The sequence below is a fragment of the Myotis nattereri genome (assembly GCF_964212035.1).
Source record: "Myotis nattereri genome assembly, chromosome: 7".
Classification (NCBI taxonomy): Eukaryota; Metazoa; Chordata; class Mammalia; order Chiroptera; family Vespertilionidae; genus Myotis; species Myotis nattereri.
The window spans coordinates 60958167-60970243 of NC_138082.1; the positions used below are offsets into that span (position 1 = coordinate 60958167).

At 33.2% G+C, this 12077-nt stretch overlaps 1 protein-coding gene across 4 annotated transcripts in view; it reads left to right on the top strand.

The window, feature by feature from the left end:
- PRPF40A (pre-mRNA processing factor 40 homolog A) overlaps positions 1-12077 on the top strand; it is a gene marked incomplete at its 5' end in the record, with an annotated part of 58564 nt that overhangs the window by 30727 nt on the left and 15760 nt on the right. For 3 of the 4 annotated variants that reach the window (XM_081095530.1, XM_081095527.1, XM_081095528.1), the window contains 9 exons: positions 1270-1380; positions 3456-3576; positions 3842-3895; positions 5588-5612; positions 6287-6649; positions 8503-8611; positions 9082-9146; positions 9523-9687; positions 10855-10963. In XM_081095530.1, coding sequence (XP_080951656.1) covers positions 1270-1380; positions 3456-3576; positions 3842-3895; positions 5588-5612; positions 6287-6649; positions 8503-8611; positions 9082-9146; positions 9523-9687; positions 10855-10963 — 1122 coding nt within the window. The remainder of the gene's footprint in view (positions 1-1269; positions 1381-3455; positions 3577-3841; positions 3896-5587; positions 5613-6286; positions 6650-8502; positions 8612-9081; positions 9147-9522; positions 9688-10854; positions 10964-12077) is intronic. The other variant, XM_081095529.1, reaches the window with a different exon arrangement.

Below are 12077 nucleotides of genomic sequence, written 5' to 3' on the forward strand. Positions count from 1 at the left end.
CAGTGAAGTTTAAGGAACAGCTTAATTGTCTTATTTGCCTGTTTTCCTTTTTATTTATTCACAAAAGTGATTTGTGGTAAAGCCAATGTCTAAGTAAAAATAAATTCTTTCAATAATATTTAACATAAAAGCTGAGTGGTACAAAGTATGTGACAGTTTGGCGATCTTACTTTCTTAGAGGTATATACAGTAATGTTTTGTCTTAGATTGGAAGAAATGTAGAAAGATGATCTCTGTAACCCTCTTTCAAGCATATTTCAGTTTGTTACCAGTCTGCCAGAACTGGACTTAGTACCTTTGATGTCATCCAGTAATTCATTCACTCGTGATTCCTTGTAAAACTGTTTTTAAGCCACATTATTAAAGTATGATTGACATATGAAAAGCTGTACATATTTAATGTGTACAACTGGATTATTTTGGGAAATAGACCTATGTAACTATCACCACCATTAAATACCACCTCTCAAAGTTTCCTCCCTTCCCCTTTATTATCATTTTGTATGTGCAGGTATTCATACATGTATATATAGTACTCTTGTAAAACTCTTAACAAACCTTTATTTGAGGTATGTCTATTGATATCTCAGATTTTACTAGGAACTTTAGTAGGTTCTTAGTAGTTTTGTTTTTGGACCCCAAGAGTGGATTTATATTCTATATGCGAGTAGTTTCACATGAAGCTTGATTTCTCCTATCTTGTGTTGAGGCATTTGGATTCACATTTTATATCTGTTAAATTTCACCTTGTTGATTGTTAAGTTCTTATTGTCATCCAAAAGTCATGCTTTCTAATTTTGACAGCTGCATCTTTATAGCATATCAGTGTAGGTTCTGTAGAACTTTGTCCAACTTGATGTAAATATTCTTTGGATTTGGGTTGTTGAGTTCATGATCAGTTCACCTACATACTACATTAGCATGAACTCTTATCCATAAGGCATTGATTTGTGTTGCTGAAAGATTATCTTAAGTTACAAAATTACCGTTCTTATGAGAATACTCATAGCCTTACAATTCTGAGACAGTGTAGAATGAAAAGATGCTAAAACCTGAATTGATTTCATGCTGCTTTTGAAGTACTTTTAAAATCTGATTTTCAGTTATCTTCTTATTTACATCACTGAATTATTCTACGTGCCTTAAACTGTCAAAAGTTTACCCATTTAATTTAATTTTGTCATATATTGCTTTGAAACCAATAATACTGATGTTCATTGTGAGTGACATTGTTAAATAATTTAAATGTTGCAATTTTTTTTTCTTTAGAAATCAATGTGGACTGAACATAAATCACCTGATGGAAGGACTTACTACTACAATACTGAAACAAAACAGTCTACTTGGGAGAAACCAGATGATCTTAAAACACCTGCTGAGGTAAAAATTTGAAGGCTGGAAATCAGGGATTATTAAGTACGTTTGGGTTTGTTTTTTTTTAGGATTTCCTGGGTATTTGACTATCCAAATAGCACTTATATCTCAGAAAGGCATTCAGAGGATAAAAGGGTTAATAAACACACCAATCTGCAAGAAGACAAAACACATTCTCTTCTTTGAACAGACCCATTTTATTTACTTGCTTTGTCCCTGCTCAGGCACTCTTGTTAGATGACATCAATTTAAGAAAGGTAATTTAAAGAATAAATTAGAAGGAAAAAAGACTATCCGACTGCCCTTTATTTTTTAAATTAACAATTCAAATTGTTTTCCTCTATAGAACACTTGGATGATTTCATGTGTCTTCTACTGAATTTTTAAAATTTTCAAATGGGGCTGAGTTTATAGAGATGAAATTAAATTGCAAATATTTCTCTTAGAGTGGGAAATTGTCTTGTTGGAAAATGCCCCCCCTGAAGTATGTATTTTTCATTTTATGTTGCAAGTTTACCACTCACATTATACAGACAAGGAAGTAAGATGGAAGGAATAAATTGAGTAAGAAGTATTGTATGTGGAAAACTCTGAAGTCCTAAGTAAAAGAGATTTGGCATTTCAGGCTATACTTAATGATTTTCCTGGTTGGCACCTTTATCTTCCCTTCTGCCCTGTGCTCCACCCCCTTCCCCTTAAGGAATTTGAGGAGATAAAAGTATTTTCCAGCCACCACACTAATTTGTACCACAGTGCTTGTCAGAGGAGGTTGATAGATATTGTAATTTTTTATGTATCCTAATGCTGACATAGTGTTATTTATCAATTATATATTTGCCAAGGCACTCTATCTGAATTTGAGTTTACAATAGCATTCTCATACCACACTAACTGGTTTATTTATATATTACATTTTAAGTATATCATATTTTGTTTTCTTTTAATTAACATTGATTTGTAATAAATTGTTTATTATAAAGCTGAAATCTAAGCATTACTAAATAAAATTTTGCTTGTTCCCAAATTTTGTTTTTTCTACTGTATTAGTTTTGAGAAGTCTCTGAAATGTGGTTGGTAATTTTTACCTTTGATTGGGTATAAATGAAGAAGAGGAAGAAAGTTAAAAAACAATTAAATGGCAATAAATATCTATCAACAATTGAATATCAAAATAAACAAACAAGAAATTTAATGAACCAAATAAACTGGTGAATAAAATAGAATCAGAGGCATGGAAAAATGGAACAGACTGATGAATTTCAGAGGGTAGGGGGTTGGGAGGGTGGGAAGAAATTAACCAAAGATCTTACCTTTGGACATAGACAGGGTAGTGAAGGCCTGGGGCAGGGTGGAAACCCAGTGGAGGGGTGCAATAGGGGGATAAGGGGGGACATCTATAATACTCTAAACCAGGGGTCCTCAAACTTTTTAAACAGGGCCAGTTCACTGTCCCTCAGACTGTTGGAGGGCCGGACTGTAGTTTAAAAAAAAACTATGAACAAATTCCTATGCACACTGCACATATCTTATTTTGAAGTAAAAAACAAAAAACGGGAACAAATACAATATTTGCATTTACATGTGGCCCGCGGGCCATAGTTTGAGGACCCCTGCTCTAAACAGTAAAGACTTAAGGAATAAAAAAAGCACGTAGGGTTTGAAATTCAGGTAGATTTGGTTTTGAATCTTGCCTCTGCTCCTTAATAGATATGTTACCATAGATAAGTTATTTCTTTAGGTAAATATGGAATTCTATATAATAAAAGGCTAATATGCAAATTGTCCCCTTGAACTGGAGTTCCACCTGGAGTTTGACCAGGGGGTAGGGCTGGCTGGACCCCACCCAAGCATGAATTCATGCACCGGGCCTCTAGTAATAGTATAAATGTTATAGTAGTATTGTGATAATTAAATAATATATTCCGATCTTAACATTACTCTAAGTATCTCGTAATTGGTAGCTTAGACAGCATTACTTCACAAGCTTTCAAATTGTATGGCTTGATAATATCTAATGAAAACAGTGAGTGATGAGTGATACTAAAAACATTACTATTAACTGATGGTTTGCTTCCCTCTAGCAACTTTTATCTAAATGCCCCTGGAAGGAGTACAAGTCTGACTCTGGGAAGCCATACTATTATAATTCTCAAACAAAAGAATCCCGTTGGGCCAAACCCAAAGAACTTGAGGATCTTGAAGGTAAAACAGAAAAAAGTAATTTGTAGTGTTAATTTATATATGTGTGTGTGTGTGTGTGTATGTGTGTGTGTGTGTGTCATTCACACTGAAATAATCCCTTATAAATAGGATTGTTTAAACAAAGGCTTTTTAAAAAAAAAATTAAATGATTAGAATGTTTTAAATGGTATAACAGTTTTATGGGCTCTTATTTTCTTGTTGCTCTAGATCTCAGTTCTATAGATTTTAAATAGATTTTTATTTGATTTGATTCCACTGAAACTAGGATACCAGAATACCATTGTTGCTGGAAGTCTTATTACAAAATCAAACCTGCATGGTGAGCTGCTTTGATAATTCATTTTCTGTCATTATTTAACATTTTTATACTATGTCACTAATATTCACTAACCATGATTGGATAAATCTGCAGTGAGAAATATCTAATTCAAAGAATTTCTTTCACTTAAGGGTTATATTATAAATGAGCTTGTAGCTTTTGAATTTGCACTTTGGTGTTTGTTTTTTAAGTTATATGCCATTGGAAAATAGAGCAAGGACAGTTATATACAATATTTCCAAATACAGCTCTGGGTGGTGTATACATGGAATATAGGTGTTAACCATTTAGCAGATAGCAGAGAACCTTGAATCCTTATCAGTTTAAAATTTGTTAATATATTGTTGTGAAAGTACATATTTAATGCAGATTTTATATAATCACAACATTGCAAAATAGGTCTTATGCTTGTTTTGGGAGAATTAAGGTAAGCAAAGTATTATGCCTCACTTACAAAGGGAGGACTTTTTGGGTTTTAACATTCTCAGTTGTTCAGAATACTGCTTAAAATCTAAAGATACTACCTAATATAAAACCCAGGACTTAAAATAGCAGATTATGAATAAGAATGGAGAATTTAATTCTTTCACTTTTACGTAAGATAGAATCTGGTGTCAAACAATAGTAGGTTAAAAGTAAAAGAATGTAGAATGGGACTAACAAAGTAGTCTGCAATGTGAAATGACATCTGACATGAAAAAGATAATGATGATTTCTTAAAGGCACTGTGGTCTGAAGTCTATTTACTACCTTTGCTCTGTGTCACCTCATTAGCTTAGATAGAGTCTCATTTGTATATGAAAAATATTATAATTTATGTTAGTAACAGTAACCCCTTTAGTATATTTTGTCAGCCATCCTAGACAGATTTTCAGAAATGATACAGTTCTTAAAATACAGGGTGTCCTAAAAAAATGCATACACTCTTTAACAGTTGATTCTATTATATTTTGAAAATGAAATGTATTTTAGTAAACACTACCTTTATAATTATTCAAAGTGTGTATACATTTTCTTGGGACACCCTCTATTTTCATAGAGCTAGGTTTATGTTATTTACATAGAGCACCTCATTCCCTAATGATGCTAAGATATTTTTGTTACCACTACAAAAAAATGTTACCTTAACCAGAATAAAAGCTGGAGCATTGAGTTGCTAATCTTTACAGCTCAATTTAAATTTCTGTACTAGCATTGGCTAATAATACTGTAGGTAGGCTCGAAGTTTATTGATGGTAGAAATATGAAGCTCATTTCTGATATAACCCTACTACATATAGTTGGTGTGCATAATTATCTACCTGTCAATGCTAGTATATATGTGCTGGAATTTCATAACATGAATTTGATCGTGTTTTGAATTTGATATCTTTAAGAAATAACAAATAGTTTTACCCCTGGGGAAAGTACTGTTTTATTTCAGGGAGTTTTTGCAGTAGCTAGCAATCTTTGGGAAAGCAGCAGTGTGGGGAAAAGCTTTCTTAAAAACTGCTCTTTAAGTTTGTCTTTATTCTTTAATTGTTGCCCTGGGACTTTGGAGCAAGCACTTGCTCAGTAAAAGTGGTGATTTTATATATGTACATATATAATAAGTTAAATCTTACTGTATGAAACTTTATCTCCTTTAAAGTTTTTTTTTCAGTGATTGTATTTAAAAACTAGTATGTAACTTTTCTTTTTTCTCTTTAATAGCAATGATCAAAGCTGAAGAAAGCAGGTAAGCAAATTTTATATATCAGTACGTATTTAGAAATGTGATATCTCCTATAATTTTGTTTTAACAGTGTAAATAATATTAACATGTTAGGACTTATGGTTTGGTGTCTTTGGAGAATTTGAGGGTTGGAGAGGGGTATTTACTCAAAGTACACTAGTGATGCTTTACTAGACAGTGATTGTTTGAATTTAGACTACATCATTTATCATTAAGATTGTGTTATAGAAAACTCCAAAATTTTGTTTAAGTTAATTTGGGAATGGATGAAGTATTTTATAGATATAGATATCTTCCTTTATTCAGGTTTTTCTTTTAATGAGTAAAATCTAAAGAGTGTATGGAAATTTATGATATAGATCAAATTTTATGGCATGATACAATCTGATAGGGCATTTTGTAAATGAAAACAATTATTAGGCTTTTGGAAATGCAGAGTTGCCTGAGTGCCTATCATACATTTTCGTGAATGTTTGCTGAATTAAATCAGAGTAATCCGGTTTCATTCTGTGGTTTTAATTATTTTAAATGGCTTAACAGTTTGGCAGCACTGCCTTTTTTCCCTTTTAAGAGTTTCTCTTATTCATTTGATTGTATGATAATTAAACACTACCTTTATTTGGCTTTGTGATTATTAGTATTGAAATAACCAGTTTTCTCTTTTTTTAAATACATAGTAAGCAAGAAGAATGCACCACAGCATCAACAGCCCCAGTTCCTACAACAGAAATTCCTTCCACAATGAGCACCATGGCTGCTGCAGAAGCGGCAGCTGCTGTTGTTGCAGCTGCTGCAGCTGCTGCAGCAGCTGCTGCTGCAGCCAACGCCAGTGCCTCCACCTCTGCTAATACTGTCGGTGGAACTGTTCCTGTTGTACCTGAGCCTGAAGTTACTTCAATTGTTGCTACTGTTGTAGATAATGAAAACACAGTAACCATTTCAACTGAAGAACAAGCACAACTTACTACTACCCCTGCTGTTCAGGATCAAAATGTTGACAGTAATGCTGGAGAAGAAACATCTAAGGAAACTGTAGCTGAGTAAGTTTAGTACCTTGTCTTTTGCAAATCAGTACCAGACAAATTGCCAGTTTAGTCATTGGCCATTAAGTGTTAATTTTGGGGGAATCAAAGTATAAGCCTTTAAATATTAGATCACTTTTGAGGCTGAATTTTCTTGGGCCATGCTCATGCTTTCAAACTCTTGTAAAACTAATCCACAGAATTTTAAGAAGCAGAACTTCTTAGTATGAGAAACATATTTAAAAGGTTGCCCAGAACTTTAATCATCAAGATCTATTGTGGTGCAGTATTTTAAAACAATCAGTGCAACAGTCCGTGATTAATAAAATAGGAAAATTTTAAGTAAAGATCAGTAATGCTGATTTTCTTTTGCCTCAATCTCAAATGTGGCTTAGCATGGCATTGCAGTGAAGTTTGCTATAGTTTGATATTGAACAAACAAAAATCAAGTAGGCAAAAAATAAAGATAACACTCAAGTAGGTAAAAAAAGGTAACATAAGCAAGATGTAAGAAAACTGTTAGTGAGGTTAAATTAGTACAACTTAATGCAGCAAAAGTTTGCAAGTATTTGCATACCCTATGATTAGTAATATTTCATATAATGATGCTTTATACAGTTATAAAAAGGAACCTTGTGCTGTGCTTTTTTACTTTAATGATACCTACATAAAAAAAAAAGTTAACCATGGTGTCAAGTTTGAAACATGATCACCCATGTTAATATTTAAGCATATTGCTTTCATTTCCCTACCCATTTTTGTAAAGGTTTTGTTTTTCTTAAGTACATATCTCAAAGTGAAAATAGCTTTATAACTTTTCTGATACTTAGGAGTCATAAAAGAATATATGGTATGTTTGAAGGCATAAAAATTATTTTTATATTTTATTTATATCATCCTGCCCTTATTCTCTGCATTTAAAATGTGTACATGTATATGAGACACCTCCATAGCATGTTGAATGATGAGATATTATTTTATTAACATATACATAAGTTTTAAGTGTTCTTCTCAGAAACATTTAAGCTTGGAATAACGTTCTTTCACATATCATTTTGTACTTACTGTATTTTTTTCACAATAATTTGTTTTTCATAATGCTAACAATTAGTTCCTGCTTTTTTTCTTTCAAATATTTAGAGTGTGAATATATTTGTATTTTTTTGTTAGTATGTACTCCATTATCTTTCCCTAAGCATTCTACTTGAAGCTTTTTCTCCTAAATTATCTTTTTTTATATAAAAAGAAATGTTTGCATTTTATAACCTTTCATTTCATAAAGACCCCCCCCCCAAAAAAAAAAAACAAAAAAAACAACAAAAAACTGTCTAAGAGTAAGTACTTTGGGTTTTGTAGTTCTAAAGTCTGTCACAGTGACTCACTTCTGTGATAGCACACAATCAGCCATAAACAATATGTAAACTCATGAGCATGATTGTGTTCTAGTAAAGCTATATTTACAGAAACAGGAAGCAGGCTGGATTTGGCCCAGGGATTTGCCAACCCCGATTTAGATTGATCTCCTTCTTTTATATTTTGTCATGCTTGCTCAAATTCTTAGTTGTTATAGCACTCAAATGAAGGCATTGAATAAGATTTGTAAGTCATTTAGAAGTTGTTAACTAGTGGAACCAGTATTTTAGTGTAATTAAATTTTTATTTTGGCCTTTTTGCAGTCTTAATAACTGAGTGTTTTACACAAACTTTTATATTGCCTTTATTTCTTTATGTTTAGGTAAGTATGTGGGTTTCATATTGGAGACATTATTCAAAAATTGTCAAATTTTAGCTCAACATTGAAGATCTAAATTTTTCTAAATGAAGCAAATGTTTATTTAAGTTATAAATAACATGTTTAAATTTCTCTCTAGTTTTACTCCCAAGAAAGAAGAGGACGAAAGCCAACCAGCAAAAAAAACATATACTTGGAATACAAAGGAGGAGGCAAAGCAAGCATTTAAGGAGTTATTGAAAGAAAAGGTATTTGCATTATAGATTTTTATATGATCTAATAATTGTCTAATAAATGAAGCTACTCTTCATTGTAATCCATACTATGATACCTTTATTGAAAATGAACTAAATTTGTCCCTTTTTTTGAAGAACATTTTTTGCAAATCTGACTTTAACCAAAATAAAAGCCCACAAAAACTATTGTGTGCAAAGGTACACCAGTACCTTTCACCTCAATATCTTTTGTAAGGTTTTTTATTCAGTCAATAGTTTTAAGAGAAAGTATTCATGCTCAGTTTCAGTTTCAGTTTTCTTTTTAGTGTATAGTATATCATTACCCAGATTTGCCTTGCTTCAGTAAGAAAGTTTTTTAGACCTTTAAAAAAAAATGCAAAGGAAGTGCTTGCTGTTTGCAGTGAGTATTATACTTTGTTCTCTGTTGTATAACTTTTACGATATTTGTGTGAAATTCTAATTTCTTATTAAATGGTTTTCAGCGGGTACCATCTAATGCTTCATGGGAGCAAGCTATGAAAATGATTATTAATGATCCACGATACAGGTAATACTTTGATTTTTTTTTTTTTAATTTGCTTTGTACTTGGAGCATAGCAAGCCTAGAAAATTCAAAATTGTGTAAAGCAATGTAACTTTCTACTCCCATTATCTTTCTGTTATTTTGGATGCTAAGAATAGAGTTGTTCCATGTGTGATATGAACTAAAAAGCCAAAAAAGAGGCTTGTTGTACAATTTGAGTACTGTGCTATAGATGAAATTAGAATTATTTTGAAAGAAATTATTTTCTGTAATCATTTGTTATCTTTAATATCTTACTGAAATGTTCTTAATTTGTGACTAAAATCAATTGTTTTGTTTTTGAAAGCACTAACATTTGATCATTCTGTCTTCATTTTACTCTGTGACATTTTTCTGTTAGTGCTTTAGCAAAGTTGAGTGAAAAAAAGCAGGCCTTTAATGCCTATAAAGTTCAGACAGAGAAAGAAGAAAAAGAAGAAGCAAGATCGAAATACAAAGAGGCTAAGGAATCCTTTCAGCGTTTTCTTGAAAATCACGAGAAAATGACCTCCACAACCAGATACAAGTAAGAGTTTTTAGTGATGCATAGTATGTATTTACTGCACTGTTCGTGTCTGACTTTTTGCCAAGTGCATTAACTTTTCTAAAGTAGATGCTCATTAAATAAAATGAGATAATTTGTAAGCATGGCGGTTTTTGCTTATGACTTTTTTATTAGGTACATACCAAATCAGTAGTTAAATTTAGTAGAATTTAACTTACAGACTCATTGAGTTATTGATTAGGGATCTAAAACAAAAAGGAGAGAAAGACGTGATTTAATATTTAAAGCTTGACTCCTACTTAATGTAAGAATTGAAATTTTTGGTATTTGTGGAAGGAAACAGGCTATTTTCATTAACTATTGCATTTTGAAAAATTGTATTTGTGTAGCATTCTTGATTTTAGAGTGCTTTATTTTTTTAAAACTAGGTAATTCAATATTAACATGTAGTTAGCTATTAAGTGTATTTTCCCTATGTGCTTCCTTATTTTTCTGTTTTCTAGAAGAGCCTTAGTGAAAGACTCTTTATTTCTTTAATTAGTACTATTTTGTGGGTTAGCTAAATTCCTGACAACTTTTTTTTTTTATCCTCTCCCATATTCTGCCTGACCAGGGATCAAACCCCGCACAACCTTTTTGTGTACTGGACGACCCTTCCACAAACTGAACCACCGGCCAAGGCATCTGATAACTTTTTTTTATTTATTTATTTTTTTTATTTCGGAAAGGAGAGGGAGAGAGAATCATTGATCTGCTGCCTCCTGCGTTGCCCCCCACTGGGGATCGAGCCGGCAACCCAGGCATGTGCCCCTGACTGGAATCGAACTGGGACCCGTCAGTCCGCAGGCCAACGCTCTATCCACTGAGCCAAACCAGCTAGGGCTTGATAACTTTTTGAAGTCTATCATTTAGTCCCATGGGCAGTTTGATAGTGTCTCTAGCTACCCTAAGTAAAAGAGATAGTTTTGACTACAAAACATTGCTCATTTAGAATTAACTCCTTTGTCTCTAAGGAGTCCTAAGCTATTTTATTCTTAATTATTCAAAAGTTTTCCTTTATAATACAATCATGAATTTAGAGTGGTAAAGAGTGTTCATATGGTGGTTTTAAATTTAGTATAAAGTCAAAATGGCCAGAGATTAATTTTTATTGTATGATATAGAGTAACATTTAATTTTTTTGAACAGAAAAGCAGAGCAAATGTTTGGTGAGATGGAAGTCTGGAATGCAATATCAGAGCGTGATCGTCTTGAAATCTATGAAGATGTTTTATTCTTTCTTTCAAAAAAAGAAAAGGTATAATTCACTCTTACTGGTGTTTATAGATAAAACAAGATGTTTCTTCATTCTGATTAATAGTTACTTTATATCATGTTCATTTTGGTTGGTTGTTTATCCAGTTTATGTGGTGCAGCATACCTATTTATTAGAAGTTAGGTTTGAAATGTATAGCTTCTGTAAGTACTGATGTGAACATAGAAAATATAGACTTACCTATTGTTTGAATTGTCATTAACTGGCTGTTTTATACTTACTTGGAGAGAGAAGACACTTTTTCTTTTTAGCTCATTGGGTTTAAAAAATACTCTGTTTCTGCTTATGGTGCTTGCACTTATGATTCTTTTATAAGAAGGGCAGTAATCTATACTAATAAAAGGGTAATATGCAAATGGTCGGGACACTCATGCGTAATGAACGATCAGCAGGCTGCGTGCACAGCAGGTGCAGGTGGGTGGGGTGTTGAAGCGTCGGGGACTTGGTCATACCATCACAATCTATCACCAGGAGGCCTGGGGCCCAGCGAGGCCTGGGGGTCCTGCGGCTCCGTGCAGACTGAGGCAGGACCCCCGGCTCCGGCCTACCTCTTTGGGGCAATCCATTGAGGAGCCCCGGATGGGTGGGCGAGACCAACCTCTTTGGGGCGATGGATCACGGGGCTCCCGCACTGTGATGGCACAGACCAGGCTGGGGGGACCTCCCCACCCACCCGAGTACACGAATTTCGTGCACCAGGCCACTAGCATGTAATGGTTTCCACTAAAATGTATTTATGATAGTGTTTTAAAATACCTCTTTTTTGCTTATGACTATTTTATGCACTAAATTGTATATTATCCAGTCTTCAAGAGACTTCCAGATATGTAGTATAAATAAAACTTTGGTCATAGCTGGAAGTGGTTGAAGACCTTAGCATTTGTTCATTGTATGATTTGTCAGCAGTAACTAGCTTTGTAGAACATAGTTTTAATAGGAAGAGACATTTATTGGAGGGAGGAGAGAGTCATGTTATCCAGATTTTGGCTGTAGAAGAGAGATGAAAAAATTGAAAATAGATACCAAGCCAAGCAGCTAGGCCAGAGCATTGGAAAGGTAAATAATGTTGATATTCAAAGTAAATGAGTATTGAAAT